This window comes from Poecile atricapillus, chromosome 28, assembly GCF_030490865.1.
Source record: "Poecile atricapillus isolate bPoeAtr1 chromosome 28, bPoeAtr1.hap1, whole genome shotgun sequence".
Taxonomy (NCBI): Eukaryota; Metazoa; Chordata; class Aves; order Passeriformes; family Paridae; genus Poecile; species Poecile atricapillus.
This window is the reverse complement of record NC_081276.1, coordinates 3,944,349-3,964,131: the sequence shown is the minus strand read 5'-3', so window position 1 is coordinate 3,964,131 and position 19,783 is coordinate 3,944,349. Positions and strand designations below refer to the sequence as shown.

General features: G+C 56.6%; 1 protein-coding gene across 3 annotated transcripts in view; it reads left to right on the top strand.

Annotated features, from left to right (window-relative positions):
* The window catches only part of ADAMTS10 (ADAM metallopeptidase with thrombospondin type 1 motif 10), a 64,452-nt gene that overhangs the window by 26,510 nt on the left and 18,159 nt on the right, over positions 1–19,783 (top strand). For all 3 annotated transcript variants that reach the window (XM_058858371.1, XM_058858373.1, XM_058858372.1), the window contains 9 exons: positions 1,060–1,277; positions 2,639–2,722; positions 3,067–3,212; positions 7,573–7,616; positions 8,761–8,866; positions 8,994–9,140; positions 11,185–11,326; positions 15,909–16,016; positions 19,408–19,553. In XM_058858371.1, the coding sequence (XP_058714354.1) occupies positions 1,060–1,277; positions 2,639–2,722; positions 3,067–3,212; positions 7,573–7,616; positions 8,761–8,866; positions 8,994–9,140; positions 11,185–11,326; positions 15,909–16,016; positions 19,408–19,553 (1,141 nt within the window). The remainder of the gene's footprint in view (positions 1–1,059; positions 1,278–2,638; positions 2,723–3,066; positions 3,213–7,572; positions 7,617–8,760; positions 8,867–8,993; positions 9,141–11,184; positions 11,327–15,908; positions 16,017–19,407; positions 19,554–19,783) is intronic.

Below are 19,783 nucleotides of genomic sequence, written 5' to 3'. Positions count from 1 at the left end.
GGAAAGCAGAGATGTGCAGTGGGAGCCACAGGCCAAAGGGAGCTTGGAACAACCACGGTGCAATGGCCCCAGCAAGGCCACCCCGTCCCCCACCCTGTCCTGTCCTGCCCAGCACCCCTGAACCCCCCCAGGAGCTCCCCTGGATCGCTGGAGGAGCCGGAGCTGGGAGCTTTTGGGGCTGCCTGAGGTCTGCCCACGTTCCCAGCATCACTGGATGTGATGATCCAGCCTCAGAGCAGGGGAAAGGATCCAGCTGGGTCTGCTGGCAGGGCAGGAGCAGGGCTGGAGTCTCCCAGTCACCTCCTCATCCTCTGGAGTTCTCCAGGTGGGGAATTTGGAGCTGCTGGGGACATCCCCAGGCTCGGGGGTGCTCCAGCAACACTTGAAGCAAAGTCCCACAAAGCTGCTCAACTGCTCAGGCTGCAGCCCTTCCTGTGCTGGAAAAGACAAGTCCTAAAGCCAGGTCCTGGCAGGAAAAGGAAAAGAGGAAAGGGCCTGCAAGGGTTTCATTTTCAGGTTCTGGCTGTGTGATCTCTAAAGCCACCCTGGGCAGAGGTGAGGGCAGGGCTGTGCAGCCTGGAGGGGTTTGGGGCTGTGGTGGGCACAGATCTGCTGGCAGGAGGGGACAGGAGGGCAGGGGAGGTGCCAGCAGGGCTGGCAGGAGCCTGGGGACAGCCCTGGACTGCCTTTGGGACATTTTCTGGGTCCACACGTTGTGCACAAATCACAGAATCACAGAATGAAGTCGGTTGGAAAAGACTTTTAAGATTCTCTAGTCCAACCTGTGACCTAACACCTCCTCATCAGCAAAACCCTGGCACTGAGAGCCACATCCAGGCTTCTTTTAAACACTTCCAGGACTCCCCCACCTCCCTGGGCAGACGATTCCATTGCCCAATCGCTCCGTGAGGAATTTTTTTCTGACATTTAGCCTGAACTTCCCCTGCTGCAGCTTCAGAGCTCCTCCACGGCCCTTCCTCCCCTCAAACCCCACTCCTCACCCCTGTGAGCCCGGAGCTCCTGCCCCAGGGCATCAGAACCATCCCGTTCCCTCCTCAGACGAGAAGCCCTGGAAGGGGAGGCACTGGTGGCTGAGGACACTGAAACCCTCCCCTCTGAAGCCATCGGGCAACCACAGCCAGCGGGGGCAGCTGCCCCTCAAGAGGTCGGTGAGCACCGAGCGCTACGTGGAGACCCTGGTGGTGGCTGACAAGATGATGGTGGGCTACCACGGCCGCAGGGACATCGAGCAGTACATCCTGGCCATCATGAATATTGTAAGTGTTATACCCGCACCAGGAGCCTGGCGGGCTGGGGGAACACTCCTGCTCATCACCCCGAAAGTCCCTGTTGGGAAAAGGAGATTTTACCGCACGAAGCGAGATGGGGATGCAGGGGGGGAATTGGATCCGCTCCAGGCTGGTGGTGGCTTCTCCTCAGGCTCGGAGCAAGGCTTTGGGGTCAAAAATCCTGCCAGGCTGAGGCTGCTGGGACCCCGGAGCCTGGAGAGGTAAACTCTGGCCTGTCTGACCCCGGGCTGTGAGAACAAAAGCCTTTCTTTGAACAGCATCTCTCAGCTCAAATTAGCATTGCAAATGCGGCCAGGCAAGCTGAGAAACACATGGGAAAGCATAAGGACAGGGAGCTCTCACGCTTGGGGGCTGAGCAGGGCGAGGGGCTGCAGAAATCCCCCCGAGCTGTGGTTCTGGTTCGGGGCACTGCTGGCAGCAGGGTACCAGGCTGGATGCCTGAACAGCCTGAATTGGCCGCGCTGGATCCTCCTGTGAGGTGAGATGGGTTTGGAAGTTATCCATCAACCCTCTGAAAGGCCTCTGTGACGGCTCTTTGTCCCGTCCTCCGCAGGATCGCTTCTCGTGCTTTGCATTTCTAAAGCCGACGCCAGATTTTCAAACAATCCCGGTTCGAGCTGCACCGAAACACATCGGCACATTCCCGAGGGATCTGTGGCCTCCCCAGTCCCGAGGGATGCTGTGATCCCGAGGGATGCTGTGATCTCGAGGGATGCTGTGATCCCGAGGGATGCTGTGATCCCAAGGGATGCTGTGATCTCGAGGGATGCTGTGATCCCGAGGAATCTGTGGTCCCAAGGGATGCTGTGGCCTCCCAGATCCCGAGGGTTGCTGTGGTCCTGAGGGATGTTGTGCTCTCGAGGGATGCTGTGGTCCCGAGGAATCTGTGATCCCGAGGGATGCTGTGGTCCCAAAGGATGCTGTGGCCTCCAGATCCTGAGGGATGCTGTGCTCTCGAGGGATGCTGTGGTCCCAAGGGATGCTGTGGCCTCCCGGATCCCAAGGGATGCTGTGCCCCCTCCCCAGCAAATCTCCATCCCCGGGGCTGCACAAAATGCCAGGAGTGGGGGCTGCCCCGCCTGGGCTCAGGGCAAGGAGCAGCTGCTGCGGGATTTTGGATTCACTGCCCTGAGACAGTGAGCTCTGACCGTGGATTAGGGGATTCTGCTACTCAAGTGGAGGTGTGGAGTCCCGTTCCCATCCCTGCTTCCCAAAAATGTTGTGTTCAGAGCCCAGCCCCGATTCCCTGCAGTGCCCAGCCCTGCCCAGCTCACCCAGCCACAGAGCTCATTTTTAAGACTCCTCTTTTTTTGTTTCTTGGAGGTCAGGTTGCCAAACTTTTCCAGGACTCGAGTCTGGGCAATATTGTCAATATCCTGGTGACACGGCTGATCCTGCTCACCGAGGATCAGGTAAGCTGGGCTTTGCTGAGCCTGTCCTGTGTCTGCACTTCCCTTCAGGAGCTGTGTCCTCCCTGGATGTCACTCCCAGAAATCCCCCCTGCTCTGCATCCTCCCAATGCCCCCTGAAGGACTGGGCTGAGGAGACCTCTGGGAATCTTGTCCATGATAAGGTGACTTTAGGGAGGTTTAAACAGCTTTAGTTCTCATAAAGTCCCACTTTTGTTGCTTTCCACGGCCTCCATGAGGAATTGGGGTTGTCTGGAGCAGTGTCAGTACTCTGCTGGCACGGAATGGGCAGCACCTTCCCACCAGAGCATTCCTGGGAACGCACTCTCCCATTGCTTCCATTCCAGCCCACTCTGGAGATCAACCACCACGCCGGGAAATCCCTGGACAGCTTCTGCAAGTGGCAGAAATCCATCGTGAACAGGAACGGCAACGGGAACGCCATCCCGGAGAACGGCATCGCCAACCACGACACCGCCGTGCTGATCACCAGGTGAGCTGTGTCCCCTGCGGGGTGGCAGCTGTGCCCAGCCTCTGTCCCCAGGCTCATCCAAGGCTTCCTGACTCTCAGTGGATGCAGATTATTGCAGTTCAGATGATTGGCACCCTCCAGTTGTGTTTGTTGGCACTCTCCAGTCTTCCCTGGGTCTTTGCTGGGCTCTTGGAGCTCAGTTTGCAACCACGGGGCGTTTCTGCCCCAAAGGGCAACGTTGGGCACATGTGGGAGCCCAGCCTGGAATCCTGGAGCTTCCTGCTGGGGTGAAGAGCCCTGTCAGGCTCTGCTCTGAAAGGGGAAGAGGATTCCAGCAGGATCTCAGGACAGGACCGGCTCCAGGCAGCTCGGGATGTGGCTCAGCACATTTTAGGTGCCTCCATGTTGGGATGAGCTCTCTCCTTGGAATACCCCTGTCCTGTCCCTGGGCTCCTGTCACAGCCGGGGAGGTCAGCAGAGGACCTGGACGCTGGCTCAGACCCCAAGATCTGTGTGAAGGGCTCTGAGCTGCCACGTGCAGGACAAAAAACCATCAGAACTGATGAGGCTTGAGCCTGGGGCAGCAGAGGTGTGGGATGGATGGATGATGGATGGATGATGGATGGATGATGGATGGATGATGGATGGATGGATGGATGGATGGATGGATGGATGGATGGATGGATGGATGATGGATGGATGGATGATGGATGGATGGATGGATGATGGATGGATGGATGGATGGATGATGGATGGATGGATGGATGATGGATGGATGATGGATGGATGGATGGATGGATGGATGATGGATGGATGGATGGATGGATGATGGATGGATGGATGGATGATGGATGGATGGATGGATGGATGATGGATGGATGGATGGATGATGGATGGATGATGGATGGATGGATGGATGATGGATGATGGATGGGTGATGGATGGATGGATGATGGAAGGATGGATGGATGGATGGATGGATGATGGATGGATGGATGATGGATGGATGGATGATGGATGGATGGATGATGGATGATGGATGGATGATGGATGGATGATGGATGATGGATGGATGGATGGATGGATGGATGGATGATGGATGGATGGATGGATGGATGGATGATGGATGGATGATGGATGGATGGATGGATGGATGATGGATGGATGGATGGATGGATGATGGATGGATGGATGGATGGATGGATGGATGGATGGATGGATGGATGGATGATGGATGATGGATGGATGATGGATGGATGGATGATGGATGGATGGATGATGGATGATGGATGGATGGATGGATGGATGGATGGATGGATGGATGGATGGATGATGGATGATGGATGGATGATGGATGGATGATGGATGGATGAAGGATGGGTGATGGATGGATGGATGGATGGATGATGGATGATGGATGGATGATGGATGATGGATGGATGGATGGATGATGGATGATGGATTGATGGATGGATGGATGGATGGATGGATGATGGATGGATGATGGATGGATGATAGATGGATGATGGATGATGGATGATGGATGGATGATGGATGATGGATGGATGGATGGATGGATGGATGATGGATGGATGGATGGAAGGAGGACACAGAGAGGATGACAGGGACAGTGGAAGGAATGGCAGGCCACAGGATGCCGGAGGGATGGAGGACACCGGGAGTGCTGAGCTCCCCAAGTGCTGCCGGCTGTGTCCAGGATTGTCCCTCCAGTGCCCACAAACCCCTGCTTGGGCAGAGGCCAAACATCCTGGGAGAGGCCAAACCCAACATTATTTTGTGCCTTTGCCCCCTGTCCTGCAGAAGAAGTCAGGAAATGAAAGCTCTGGAGAGCAGAGCCTCCAAGTGGGAGCTGTTTCCTTTATCCATGTGCTGCTCTCCTGCTCCAGTTCCAGCAGGAGCCGGGGACATCCCATGGGCGAGACCCCTCAGAGGAGCGACAAAAGGGCCACTCAGCCCCAGCTTTTCCCACTCCCGAGGGGGCTGCAGCTCTTTCCTGCCCTCCCTCCACACGTGTGGGATGCGAACCCCGGCTCCGAGCTCTCCTCCTCCCTCCAGATGTTGGATCCAGCCCGGGGCCGCTCGCTGATCCTGGACAGCGCCCGGAGCATCCGGCCCCGAGAAATTCCCGGTGTCCCGATAAGATCTTGCTGAGCTCGGGGCTTTTTTCTCCTGCCGGGACGTGTCGGAGCAGAGCCTCCGAAGGCTTTAAAGGCATTCGCTCAAAACAAAGCAACAAATGTTTTGCACTCCTCGGTTTCCTGCCGAGAGGAGGGGAGAGCTTTGGGCACTTCAGGGAGTGCCAGGGACCAAAGGGGCAGGAGCCGTCCCCGGGAATGTGCCGCGCTTTAACCCCTCGTGTGCTGCCACTTCTCACCCCCATCCTCATCCCCGAGGGGTCAGTGGGGGGAGTGGTGCTGGATGGTCCTGTCTGGTGTCCCCAAATTCACTCTGGGGTCACAATCCTCAATCCTCACCCCATGGGTGTCCCCAAACCTGCTCTGGGGTCACAGTCCTCAGTCCTCACCCCATGGGTGTCCCCAAACCCACTCTGGGGTCACAATCCTCACCCCATAGGGTCACAATCCTCAGTCCTCACCCCATGGGTGTCCCCAGACCCACTCTGGGGTCACAATCCTCACCCCATAGGGTCACAATCCTCAGTCCTCACCCCATGGGTGTCCCCAGACCCGCTCTGAGGTCACAATCCTCACCCCATGGGTGTCCCCAAACCTGCTCTGGGGTCACAATCCTCACCCCATAGGGTCACAATCCTCAGTCCTCACCCCATGGGTGTCCCCAGACCCGCTCTGAGGTCACAATCCTTGGTGCACCCCAACCTGGTTCTGGGGTGGCCCAGCCTGGCTGCCCCAGTCCCCCAGCTGACCCCAGCATTCCCAGCTCTCAGCCTGGCCCCTCTCAGCCCAGATTTGCAAACCCCAAATGTTATCCCTGCAGGGAAATGAGAATATTCCCTCTCTAACCCAAACTGGTCTCATTTGGAGCTGCCATCTCTCCCCACTTTGAGGATGCTGCGTTTCCATCTGGAGGAGGTTTTTGCTCTCCTTGTTTCACCTTTCCTTGTTCCCAGCGTGCAAACAGTGGATTCCTTCATGCAATGGCTGGAAGTCGAGGCCAGGAACAGAGGGAAGAGTCACCTTGAATCAACCCAGATTGAATTTATTTGGAAAATTCTCAGTAAAGAACTGAACTGAAAAAAAACAAAATAGATACAAAAAAAAAAAAAAAAAAAAAAAAATCACTGGAGCGTTTTCATGAAGCCACAGTGGGGTTTGAAATGGAACATGTTTTCAAACTGAAATGTTTTCTTTATCTTTATTTTGTTTTTAATCAGAATTTCATATGCCCCATCCCTGGCTGTGTCCAAGGCCAGGCTGGATGGGGCTTGGAACACCCTGGGACGGTGGAAGGAATAGCAGGGGGTGGAATGAGATGATTTTTAAAGTCTTTTCCAACCCAAACCATGCTGGATTCTGCGTTTCTCTGTTTGATTGATACAATTTCCTGCAAGAGGCCTGAGCTTACAGGGCAGAGCTTGGCCCTGTCCTCTTCCCCCTGTGCCCGGTGCCTCCCGGGAGTGCTGGGGAGCAGAGCTGGACCCACCCAAACCCAAAGAACTCCAGCTCTGGAATAACCTTGTCCCTGCTGATTTATGGAGTCATTGATGTTGGAAAAGGCCTCCAAGATCATCAAGTCCAATCTTTGACCGAATCCCCTTGCCCACTAAACCACATCCTGAAGTGCCACATCTGCTCATGTTTGTAACATCTCCAGGAGTGGCGATTCCACCACTGCCCTGGGCACCTTGCTCCGATGCCTGATAATCCTTTCCATGAAGAAATTTTCCCTAAAATCCGATCTAAACCTCCCCTGGCCCAGCCTGAGGCCGTTCCCTCTCCTCCTGTCCCTGTTCCCTGGGAGCAGAGCCCGACCCCCCCGGCTGTCCCCTCCTGCCAGGGAGTTGTGCAGAGCCAGAAGGGCCCCCTGAGCCTCCTTTTCTCCAGGCTGAGCCCCTTTCCAGCTCCCTCAGCCCCTCCTGGGGCTCCAGACCCTTCCCAGCTCTGTTCCCTTCCCTCTCATGCTCTACCACCACATTTCATCAAAACCAAACCTCTGGCCTGGCTCAGCTCTGCCCCGCAGTGAAAGGACAGGAGATGTCATTAAACCCTGAGTGAATCTCAGCCTGGGCAAAGTGAGTGCTGTCCTCCCTGTCACCTCGGGTACTGTCCACACCAGAAATGTTCCCTGGGCTGGTTTGGAGTGGTTTGGATGTGAACACACAGATGAAATGACAACACCCAAAATCAGAAGTGTCCTTAACGCTGCCTTCTCTCCCTCGCAGGTACGACATCTGCATCTACAAGAACAAGCCCTGTGGCACCCTGGGTGAGTAGAATTCACCCCAGCAGCTCCCAGCAGCACACAGAACCTTGGGAATGTGATGAGGGTGGGCTGTGTCATCCATTTTCCAGCTGTGCCATCCCTTCCCACCTGTTCCATCCTTTTCCAGCTGTGCCATCCTCCTTTTGAGCTGTTCCATCCTTCCCACCTGTGTCATTCCCCTTCCCAGTGAAGGTGAAGTCCTGCCCCAGCACCAGCAGCAGGGCCAGGACCAGACCAGTGTTTTCCAGCCCCTTGTGCCTTCTGTGAACACAAAACCAGCAGCCCTGAGGTCGGCTGGGCTCAGAACTCTCCTCAGTTCCATCCCTGGGCCGGCTCCAGCCTGAGGATCCAGCACCACTCGCATTTAGGGCTTGTCTGTGGCCTGCTGGAGCATTCCTGGCTGAGCAGGGGGAAATTCAGCTGTTTTGTGGTGGCTGTAAAGGGAGTTTTTATTGACACAGCGAGACACAGCCGGACCCTGCAGCCCTCTCTGGCTGCTCCTCGTTTGTCTCACCCAGCTCTAGACTGAGCAGGCAGGGGGGGATTTCTGCCCCTCCCTGGTGGGAGCTGCTGCATCTCTGAGGAGCCTGGCAGGGAGGCTGGAGGTGCTGCCATGGCTCAAATCATTCCACTGGCACAGCCAGGCCCTGCCCTGGCCCGGGGCAGTGGCACAGTTTGTGCTGCTGGGGTGGGCAGGGGGAATTTGCTGTCAAAATTCAGGGGCAATTTCAGCATCATCCAGACCTCCAGATGAGCTGTGCTGGGTTCCTGGGGGTGCCAGGCAGAGCCAAGGCTGGATCCTGGCTTGCTCAGCTCTCCCTGGCCATGTTTGGATGCCCCAGAGCTGGTGCAGCCCATCAGAAATTCCCCCACCAGGGCTGTGCCAAGGTCTGCTCCCTTCTGCACCATTTGGATAGGAAATTCAGAGGATTTTGATCCTTTCTTTGCATTTCTGAGCCTGTCAGTGTTAATTTACCATCAGTGCTGAGTGGCCATGGCCTGTAAGAGCCACGAGCCCACCCCAAAGCCCAGTGGTGAGAAGGACCTGGCTTGTGCTACTGAAGCACCTCAGGCTGTCCCCAGCCACCACCACGTCCCCTCAGCCACCCTGTGGTGGCCCTGTGTGACAGCTGTGTCCCCTCTCCAGGCCTGGCCCCCGTGGGTGGGATGTGCGAGCGGGAGCGGAGCTGCAGCATCAACGAGGACATCGGGCTGGCCACGGCCTTCACCATCGCCCACGAGATCGGCCACACGTGAGTGCGGCACCCCTGGTGCTCCTGCTGCCTCCTCCCTGCCACCAGCGCCTGGAATCCCTTCCCTGGGCGCTCCAGGGGTGCCAGAGCCCGGCTGATCCCCGCTCTGTGCCGTGGGGGTCTCCAGGTTCGGCATGAACCACGACGGGGTCGGCAACAGCTGCGGCTCGCGGGGGCAGGAGACGGCCAAGCTGATGGCTGCTCACATCACCATGAAAACCAACCCGTTCGTGTGGTCCACGTGCAGCAGGGATTACATCACCAGCTTCCTGGAGTAAGGAACACACCCCTCCCTGCCCTCCTGCCAGACTCCCCCAGTTTCTTGTGACGAGGGGGGAAAGCCAAAGCAAAGCCCCCAAATCCCTCAGCACCTCCTGTCTTGTGTCCCAGCACCTCATCCTGTCCCCAGAGTCACATTCTCTCCTTCCTTTAGCCCTTCCCCGTGGTTTTCCTGCCTGTTGAACGTCTAAACCCATTTATGTTGTGGCTGGGGGAGCTTTATTTGGGTTTCCCATGTCCAGAAACTTCACAAATAGATCAGTTCCTGCTGGGGGAATTTGGCTGGTTCTGAAGTCCAGCCAGGAACTGCAGAGAAGGGTTGGTGTGGTGGGGAAGGAGGGTCTGGGACAGGGTTGGGTCTGTGTGGTGCAGACACTTTCTCCAGGCAGTGAGGACGAGTTTTCAGAGTGAATGAGCAAAGCAGGGCAAAAAATTTGGTTTTTTTCCTTTAAAAAAGCATCTTTAGGATTCAGGAGAAGGGACAAGACAAGGGGTCGTGGATGCAAACTAAAAGAGAGCAGTTTGGATTGGATATTAGGAGGAATTTCTTTGTTGTGAGGGTGGGCAGGCCCTGGCACAGGGTGCCCAGAGCAGCTGTGGCTGCCCCTGGATCCCTGGCAGTGCCCAAGGCCAGGCTGGACGGGGCTTGGAGCAGCCTGGGATGGTGGAAGGTGTCCCTGCCATGGCAGGGGTGGGATGAGATGAGCTTTAAGGTCCCTCCCAACCCAAACCATGCTTCAGGCTCCTAAATCCCAGAGTTTCGAGGCTGTCACCATGCCAGAGTTTAGCCCTTGTGCAGGGTTCAGGCAGCCCCTGGGTTTCTATCCCAGAGGAATCCATTTGGATCCATTTTCCTGGGGTTTTTTGTAGGACAGCAGCACTTGCTAAAGGAAGGACTGGGCAGGGCTGGAGGGCAGACTGGGAGCAGCACAAGTGTGGGGTCAGTGTGGGGGGAAGCCCCCAGGGAGTCTGGAGAGCAGAGCTCAGCTCCTGGAACGCAGCGAGAGGAGCAGCCAGGCTCCTCCCCGAGGGGCTCCCTCTGTCCTGCCAGGCCTGGCCAAACCTCGTGGCTCAGCAGCAAATCCCACAAAATCCCACAGCTGGCAGCTGTGGCTGGGCCTGTCCCCCACGCTGTGACCTCGTGCAGGCAGCGAGGCTCATGGCACAGCCAGGCTGCCTCGGCCTCTGCTGACCCCGAGCTCCTGGCAGCTTTAGAGGAGGATGGAGAGTTCATCCCTGCTCCTCGTGCTCCGTGCTGGCCACGCCAGAGCCTCCAGTGGGACATGGAGTGTGCAGGATTTGGGGCTGGGGGTGATGACAGCGGCCTTGATTTAGGGAGAGCTCTGAGAGGAGCCAGGAAAGGGGAGGGAAAGGAGTTTCTGGCTGAATTTGGATGCTCCTACGAAGCTCTGGCAAGGAGGAGCTTGGGCTTGGAGAGAGGGGCTCTGGTTGCTTTCAGCTGAGGTTTCATGGCTGGGGGGCAGGAGCAGCTCCTCTGCCCACCTGAGGGTTCTGGGCACCCCTGCCTGCCCTCTGCCACTGGCAACAGCCTGCAGAACAGCTGGAGCTGTGCCAGGGCTTGGGATGGATCTCAGGGCAAGGTTCTTCCCCCCGAGGGTGCTGGCACTGCCCAGGCTCCCCAGGGAATGGGCCCGGCCCCAAGGCTGCCAGAGCTCCAGGAGCGTTTGGACAGCGCTCTCAGGGATGCTCAGGGTGGGGTTCTTGGGGGGTCTGGGCAGGGCCAGGGGCTGCACTGATCATCCCTGAGGGATCCAGCTCAGGATATTCCAGGATTCTATGAACCCTCATCAACACTTGCAGAGTTCCCTTGGCACCAGGATGTGTTTCCCTGCCCAGGGCACACAGCTGGAAGGATTTCAGAGCATTTTCTCTTGCTCAGAGCAGACCCAGATTTGTCCCCTCAGGGCAGCCAAGCTCAGCTCCAGCGGAGCCAGGAGTGGCAGCTGCTGATCCCCCACCTCAAGTGCTCTCTCTGCCCTCAGCCTTTCTGAGCTCTGATTCTCCCTGTCTGGTTGCAGCTCCGGGATGGGATTGTGCCTGAACAACGCTCCTCCCAGGCAGGATTTCATCTACCCCACGGTGGCCCCGGGCCAGGCCTACGATGCTGACGAGCAGTGCCGCTTCCAGTACGGAGTCAAATCCCGCCAGTGTAAATACGGGGTAGAGAGCCTTCCTGCTTTACTATCGGTTCCCAGGGCCGGGGGAGGGAGGATGGGGGGAAGGAAAGGTCCATGGGGCTGTCCCTGCTGCCCACATCGTGCTCCAAAGCAGGGCACTGCTGAGCTCCCGGTGGGCTCCGTGCTGAGCTCCCCTGGGAGAGCTCACGGGAGGGGTTGTCCTGTCCATAGATGCTGCTCCCAGCTCAGTTTGGGTCTGATTAACCCCATGGAAAAAGGGGATTTCTTGCCTCTTCCTTGGCTGATGGTCTCCCTCATCCAGGCTCCCCTCTCTTTGTGCAAGGATGTGTTTTCCACAATCCTTACCTGAATTCATTGTGCTGCTCATACAAACTCAGGAAGGGAAAAGTCTCTGTCCCAGGTGAGGTCAGGGATGGGCTGGAGGTTGCTGCCCACCCAACCCCCGTCCCTGCCACCTCACTGCCATCCCCTGGTTCTGAACCCAGGAAAACACTGAGAAAGGAAAGGCTGTTCCAGGAGAAAAGAGATTTCCTGGATCTGAGCCTGGCACTTTGCTGTTGCCCTGAACATTGCCAAGGGTCTGCTGGGGGAACATCTGCATGGAGGGGCTGCTTGGAGCTCCTGAAAGCATCCATGCTCTTCCAGGGGAACGGAGGAGGCAGCAGTGGGATGCACTGGCAGCAGGGGCACCCCTCTCCATGGACAGGGATTGGAAGGGGAGCCATCCCTGGACCTGTCCAAGGAGTGCCTGGATGTGGCACTCTGGGCTGGCTGAAAATTCGAGGGTCAGTCAAAAGTGGCACTGAGTGATCTCAGAGGTCTTTTCCAGCTCCAGTCCGTGTCCTGGGAAGCTGTGAAGGAGCAAACACGTGAGCTCAGGGCTCAGTTTCTCTGTCTCTGTGCAAAGCCCAGCCCAGCTGTGCCGTGGGAGTGCCCCAGTGTGAGCCAGGCTGTCACTGCCCAGCTCCTGGTGGTGCCACCAGCTCATCCTGGTGAGAAAAGGGCAAAGTTGGTGCCTTGAACAGGGCCCAGGGGCTCACACATGAGGCAGGTGCAGCAGGAGCAGTCTGACTCCGAAGAATGTGCTCCTGGTGTCCCATGTCACCCACTGGGGTCTGTGCCCCTGCTCAGCTGAGCCAGAGGCAGGGAATGGGAGCTTGCCCATCTCCCAGTTCATCTTCAGCCCAGGCAGACACTCCTGTTCATATCCAAGGGTCACAAAAGGTGTCCCTGGGTGACCCCTCCAGCCTTTCCGTGGTTTGGGAGAAACCCAAAGGGTGCCAGGGCTGGGCAGTGTGCAGGAAAACCTGGGTGGGCAATGTGTGAGCCCTGTGTCCCTGGAAACAAACTCCAGAGCATCCCCTCCTCCAGGCCAGGGAGGGGGTGACTGATGGGTGCAATGAGGATGGAGAAGGTTCCAGGCCAGGCTGGACCAGCCTTGGAGCAGCCTCGTCTGGTGAAGGTGTCCAGGGTTGGAACAAGGTGATCTTTAAGGTCCCTTCCAACCCAAACCAACCCGTGATTCTCTGATTGAAGCTGGGAAGTCACCAGGAAGGTGACAGGGAGAAGGGGCTCCTGCTTCCCAGGAAGGACCCAGCCAGGTCACCCTGGCTCTGCCAGGGCATCACAGAGGGGTGGATGCCTGAAGGTGGGAAAAACTCTCTCCTTCCCCCAGGAGATGGGAGCCAAATTCCCTTTGCAGCTGCCATGCACAGCCCCTGGGGAGCCTCCCCGCCTTCCCTGTGCCAGCTCTCCCTGGGACACGGCTCTCCCAGCCCCGGGGGCTGCAGGAGATCAGAGCAATCCCCAGCTCATCCCTTCACCCTCCTGCCACTGAGGATTCCCAGCCGCTGAGTCAGCTGCTCCTGGGGGATCCTCGCTGCTCTGGGGGCAGGAATGAGGGGATGGATCCAGCCCAGGGGGGTGAGGAATGTGGGGATGGATCCAGCCCAGGGGATGAGGAATTTGGGGATGGAAGGCTGGATCCAGCCCAGGGGATGAGGAATTTGGGGATGGAAGGCTGGATCCAGCCCGGGGGGTGAGGAATTTAGGGATGGAAGGCTGGATCCAGCCCAGGGGATGAGGAATTTGGGGATGGAAGGCTGGATCCAGCCCAGGGGATGAGGAATTTGGGGATGGAAGGCTGGATCCAGCCCAGGGGCAGAGGAATTCAGGGATGGAAGGCTGGATCCAGCCCAGGGGATGAGGAATTTAGGGATGGAAGGCTGGATCCAGCCCAGGGGCAGGAATTCGGGGATGGAAGGCTGGATCCAGCCCAGGGGATGAGGAATTTAGGGATGGAAGGCTGGATCCAGCCCAGGGGGTGAGGAATTCAGGGATGGAAGGCTGGATCCAGCCCAGGGGGTGAGGAATTCAGGGATGGAAGGCTGGATCCAGCCCAGGCTGTCACCTCACTGGGTCCAGCAGCCAGAGCTGTGCCCGCTGTGCCGCTGCTCCCCCGGGGCAGGAGGAGGCTGATGGTGCCTGTGCCAGGCAGGAACGGGAGCCAGAGTGTGCCCAGGGGCCAGGAATGCCCAGGATGTCCTGGCTCGTGTCGGGAATGCTGTGGCCAGCAGGACCAGCAGGGCAGGGACTGCTGAGGCATCTCAAATCCTGGGAGCCGTTCTGGGACCCTCCTGACAAGAAGGACCTTGAGGGGCTGGAGCGTGTCCAGAGCAGGGAACAGAGCTGGGAAGGGTCTGGAGCACCAGGAGGGGCTGAGGGAGCTGGAAAGGGGAGAAAAGGAGGCTCAGGGGGCCCTTCTGGCTCTGCACAACTCCCTGCCAGGAGGGGACAGCCGGGGGGCTCAGTCTTGTCCGAGGTGACAAATGATGGGACACGAGGAAATGGCCTCAATGTGCTCAAGGGTGGGTTTAGATTGGATATCAGGATTTTTTTTTCACTGAGAGGGTATTAAGGCATTGGAAGGTGCTGCCCAGGGCATTGGTGGAGGCCCCATCCCTGGAAGTGTCCAAAAACGTGTGGACATGGTTTAGTGGTGGGCCTGGCAGTTGATGGTTGCACTTGATCTTAGGGGGCTTTTCCAAGCTGAATTCCATGATTCTGGCACAGGCAGCAGGTGTGGCAGCTCAGGCTCTGCTCCCCATCTCAGGACAGTTTCTGTCACTGACACTGAACCTGTTTAACATTTTGGATAACCCCAGTCATGGCAAGCTGCTCCTGAAAAACAGCGAGATTTCCATGGGTTGTTTCAGTAGGAGCAGGACCAGCATGGGGATGAGGCAGGAAACTCAGGGAATGAGATTTTAGGGGTCACTTTGCAGTTCACAGGTGATTGAGTGCCACAGGAGCTGGAAAGGGCCTGGACTTTCTGATTTCACTTTTGGGTGGGTCCTGAGACAGCCAAGGGAAGATTTTTGTTTGCTGGAGCTCTGAGAGGTCAGGATGGGCTGAAGCTCAGGATCTGTGGCCCAGGAAAACTCCTGGAAAGAGGTCTGGAGTCACCCAGTGGACACAACTGCACTGAGCAGACACTGAGGGGTGCCCAGCTCTGTAAGGGCTGTTGTGGGATCTGGCATTATTTTAATATATTTATTATATTTATTATATATATTATATACATTATATTTATTATATTTATTATAATTAATATATTATATTATATTACATATATTTTTATCTATTATATAATGTATCTATTATATATATTATATATGTCTATAATATTATAATATTTATTATATTATATTATAGCTCTAAAAATTCCAGAGGAATCTTTGGGGTTCTTAGGCTGGCTGGTGATGGCCAGGAGCCTGGTGTGTCACTGTGAGCAGGGACATTCCAGCTGTGCCCTGGGTGCTCACAGGGAGCCCAGAGGCAGCTCTGGATCCTCCTGGCTTTGGGATGCAGGAGCCAGGAATGGGCTCGGCCTGATGCAGAACTGGGAACATCCCTGGGAAGAGGGGTGAGGACAAGGACAGTGGGATTGGCTCAGGTGACCCCTGAGGCACAGGGAACCTCCAGGGAGCCCCAGAGGTGCTTAGGCTGAGCCCAGGGAATCGCAGTGCTTAGGCTGAGCCCAGGGAATCCCAGTGCTTAGGCTGAGCTCAGGGAATCCCAGTGCTTAGGCTGAGCTCAGGGAATCCCAGTGCTTAGGCTGAGCTCAGGGAATCCCAGTGCTTAGGCTGAGCTCAGGGAATCCCAGTGCTTAGGCTGAGCTCAGGGAATCCCAGTGCTTAGGCTGAGCTCAGGGAATCCCAGTGCTTAGGCTGAGCTCAGGGAATCCCAGTGCTTAGGCTGAGCTCAGGGAATCCCAGTGCTTAGGCTGAGCTCAGGGAATCCCAGTGCTTAGGCTGAGCTCAGGGAATCCCAGTATTTAGGCTGAGCTCAGGGAATCCCAGTGCTTAGGCTGAGCCCAGAGGAGGGGGACAGCTCTCAGTGGCCTTGGGGTGAGTGCAGCTGGCAGGGTTTGAGCTGACCTTGTCCCCAACATGCTGAGGACACTCGGTGTCCCCGTGTCCCCTGTCCCACCCCGCTGGTGCCTCCAGGACCTGACGCTGCCCCTGGCACAGCAAATCCTGATCTGGGTTTTGTTTCTCTCTCCTCCTCCCTGCCCTGTGTGCCCCAAATCTCCCTCTCTGCAGGAAGTGTGCAGCGAGCTGTGGTGCCTGAGCAAGAGCAACCGCTGCATCACCAACAGCATCCCCGCGGCCGAGGGCACCATCTGCCAAACCAACACCATCGACAAGGGGGGTAAGGCAGCCTGGGCACTGCAGGGAGCTGCCAGGGAGGGCTTGGATCCCTTTCCCAGCAAAAACCGGATTATTGCTCACCCTGGGGGTGTGGAGTTGATTTAGGAGTGCCCAGCAGCCCGTCCAGCCCCAAGCCGAGCCCAGAGGTGCCCTGGAGGGAGGATGGGCCAAAGAACCCAGAAATCACCCCAGAGTCCAGCTCTGAGCTCAGCTGGGCACTGCTGGAATGGGGAATGTGGAATAGGGAATGGGGAATAGGGAATGTGGAATAGGGAATGTGGAATGTGGAATAGGGAATGTGGAATGAATTTGGAAATGTGGAATGTGGAATAGGGAATAGGGAATGTGGAATGTGAAAATGTGGAATGTGAATGTGGAATATGGAATTTGGAAATGTGGAATGTAGAATAGGGAATAGGGAATGTGGAATGTGGAATATGGAATGTGGAATGTGGAATATGGAATATGAATGTGAAATGTGGAAATGTGGAGTATGAAATATGGAATGTGGAATGTGGAATAGGGAATATGGAATATGAATGTGAAATGTGGAAATGTGGAATATGAAATATGGAATATGTAATATGGAATATAGAATATGAAATATGGAATGTGGAATATGGAATATGGAATGTGGGAATGTGGAATATGGAATGTGGATTGTGAAATATGGAATGTGGGATGTGGAAGGTGCAATGTGGAATGTGGGATATGGAATATGGAATGTGGGAATGCGGAGTGTGGAATGTGGAATGTAGAATATGGAATGTGGGAATATGGAATGTGGACTATGGAATGGGAAATCCCTGCTCCAGTGAGATTCTTGGTGTCACCCCTGAGGCACAGCTGGTGGCCTCAAGCAGTGCCATGTCCTTAAATGAACCCTGGTGCTCAGGTCTGCTGGGATCTCCTGGCGTCTCCTGGCTGAGGAAAGGGATGGTTTATTCCCAGTTTTATCAGATTTTTGCTTTCAGAGGAACTTGGGTAAAACCAGTTATGATGAAACCTTGGGTTTTTTACAGCTGGGAAGGGAGGGCAGGATTTTCCCTGACCATGAATTTTGCCTTGATTGATCCCTGCTCCTCCTACACCCATTTTCCTGCTCAAACAAAGAGCCTTTGCACACTGGGGAATGACAATGGAGAATCGGGGCTGGGACATTTCCCATTCCACTAGAAGAAAAGTAATTCCCAAGAAACATTCCAGACCCTTAGGAAGCTGGAGGAGCTGGTGTGCAGTGGGAGATGATGGCTCTGACAAATCTTTGCTCATTTGGGGCAGAGAGGAGCAGAGAGCACCCAGGGCTGCACATCCCTCCTGCTGCACACTCACACCAACTGTGGCACTTCTTTTCCCTCCTTCCATGGCTCTTCCCAGCTTTTCCCACTTTTAAATATCTCTTTTCCCCCCACTTTGTGACTGCTTTTTGACCAGGGTTCTTCAAAAGCCTTGAGGGGAGGGAGGTGAAGCGGTCACAGCCCCCAGGATTTATGGGAGCTGCTCCCTGTGAGGATCCTGGCTCACTTTGAACCCCCAGTTACCTTCCTGTGCTTTTCCTTTTGGATCCATTCATTCTCTGGAAGTGATTTGATGGCCCTGGGTGGAAAAAAATGCACTTTTATGTGAAGTTCTGTCCCCAGCTGGAGCTCCTGGGGTGATCCCCAGACCTCAGCCCTTGGCTGGAGCTCTCCAAGGTCTCCCCTGGCTTCTCCTTTGCCCAGAGGGATCAGGAATTTAAAGTATGAAATATTAAAGGAGAGAGAAAATTCCTGTGCTCTGCCAGCCAGTGTGGGGGAAGGCTGAGCCAAGCTCTGCTGTGCCCACATCCCACATCCCTGGGATTTCCTCCTCCCACATCCTCCTTTTTTTGAATTAATCCATCTGTGACTGTCATGGCTTCACCTGTCCTTCCCCTAGAACCCACAGAGGCATTTTTTCCTCCTTTTCCCCAGCTTTTCCCACTTTTAAATGTCCCTTTCCCCCAGCTTTGTGACCAGGGGGGAGGGGAAGGGAAGGGGAAGGGAAGAGGAAGGGAAGGGAAGGGAAGGGAAGGGAAGGGAAGGGAAGGAAGGGAAGGGAAGGGAAGGGAAGGGAAGGGAAGGGAAGGAAGGGAAGGGAAGGGAAGGAAGGGAAGGGAAGGGAAGGGAAGGAAGGGAAGGGAAGGGAAGGGAAGGGAAGGGAAGGAAGGGAAGGGAAGGGAAGGGAAGGAAGGGAAGGAAGGGAAGGGAAGGGAAGGGAAGGGAAGGGAAGGGAAGGAAGGGAAGGGAAGGGAAGGGAAGGAAGGGGCCCCCAGGACTCACTGGAGCTATTCCCAGGAATATTGTGAGGTCCCCATGCCTGCAGAGCATCTCCTGCACATGGGCTCCCCCTTTGCAGAGGTGCTGGTGCTCCCAGGGATCGTGAGCTGGGATTCCTGGGGAGCCACCGTGTGTTTTTCCCAGCTGCCCATGCACAGTTGGCTCAGGAGGAGCAGGGAGAGGCTGTGCCAGCAGCTCCAGGGTGGGTTCCCAGCCCCTGGAAGGAGCACACAGCACTTTCTTCCTTCCTGGGATTATCTCAGCCCCTGGGGCTCCGTGTCCGGCACCGTGCCCGGAGAGCGGCGCTGGCACCGTCCCACCCTCCCATCCCTGGGACTGCAGGGGCTGTGGGACACGGGCCAGGCCTGAGGGAAACATTTCACAGGCAAATTTCCATGAGCATCTGTCTCCCAGTAGGACGGGGACTCTGTAAGGATCCTCAATGACACAACAACCCTGATATTAAAATTCAAACTTTATTTGAACCCGAGCCCTTCACTGATCAGGACATTTTGGACACACGAACCACAGCCTGAGCTCCCAGTACACACAAAACTCCCTCTGTCCTGGCAGTGGCTGTGTCCGTGTCCCCCAGCGATCCTGGCCCTGCCCAGCAGCAGCAGCTCCAACCCAAGATCACCTGGAACCCTGCCGAGGGTTTTTATAAGATGTGAGGTGTGGGCCCCAGGACCTCTTTAGAGAAGAATCCCAGACTGGCTTGGGTTGGGAGGGACCTTAAAGCCCATCCAGTGCCACCCCTGCCATGGCAGGGACACCTTCCACCATCCCAGGCTGCTCCAAGCCCCGTCCAGCCTGGCCTTGGGCACTGCCAGGGATCCAGGGGCAGCCACAGCTGCTCTGGGCACCCTGTGGATGTGACCCCTCACCAGTGCCCCGAGGATGGTGCCACTGGGGCTGGGGGCCCTGGTCCCACTGACCCAGAGGAGAGACAAGCGCCCTTTCCCTCGGAGAATTTGGCTCCGGTGCAGCTCCAAGCTCAGATTCCCCGGCCTTGCGCTGGCTCCGAGTCCGGTGGCGGCTCTGGGAGAAGGAGCCGCCGTGGCCGGGGTGTGCCACGCTCTGTGTCCCCGCAGTGGTGCTACAAGAGGGAGTGTGTGCCCTTCGGGACACGGCCGGAGGGCGTGGACGGAGCCTGGGGGTCCTGGTCCTCGTGGGGCGAGTGCAGCCGGACGTGCGGCGGCGGCGTGTCCTCGTCCGTGCGCCACTGCGACAGCCCCAGGTACGTTCAGGGCCCTGCCAGCACGGCCCTGAGGAGCCCCAGAGCCTCCAGGGCAGAGGAAAAGGCAGGGCCAGGTGTCCCTGTGCCCCAGCTGCTGTGGGGAAGGAGATTTGTCATCTTCAGGCTTCCCTGCCCCGAGCCCTGGCAGTGAGGTGAGGAGCGGAGAGCAGAGGATGGAGAGCAAAGCTGGCACAGATGGCACTGCCTGAGGACACAGGAGCCCTCCCAGC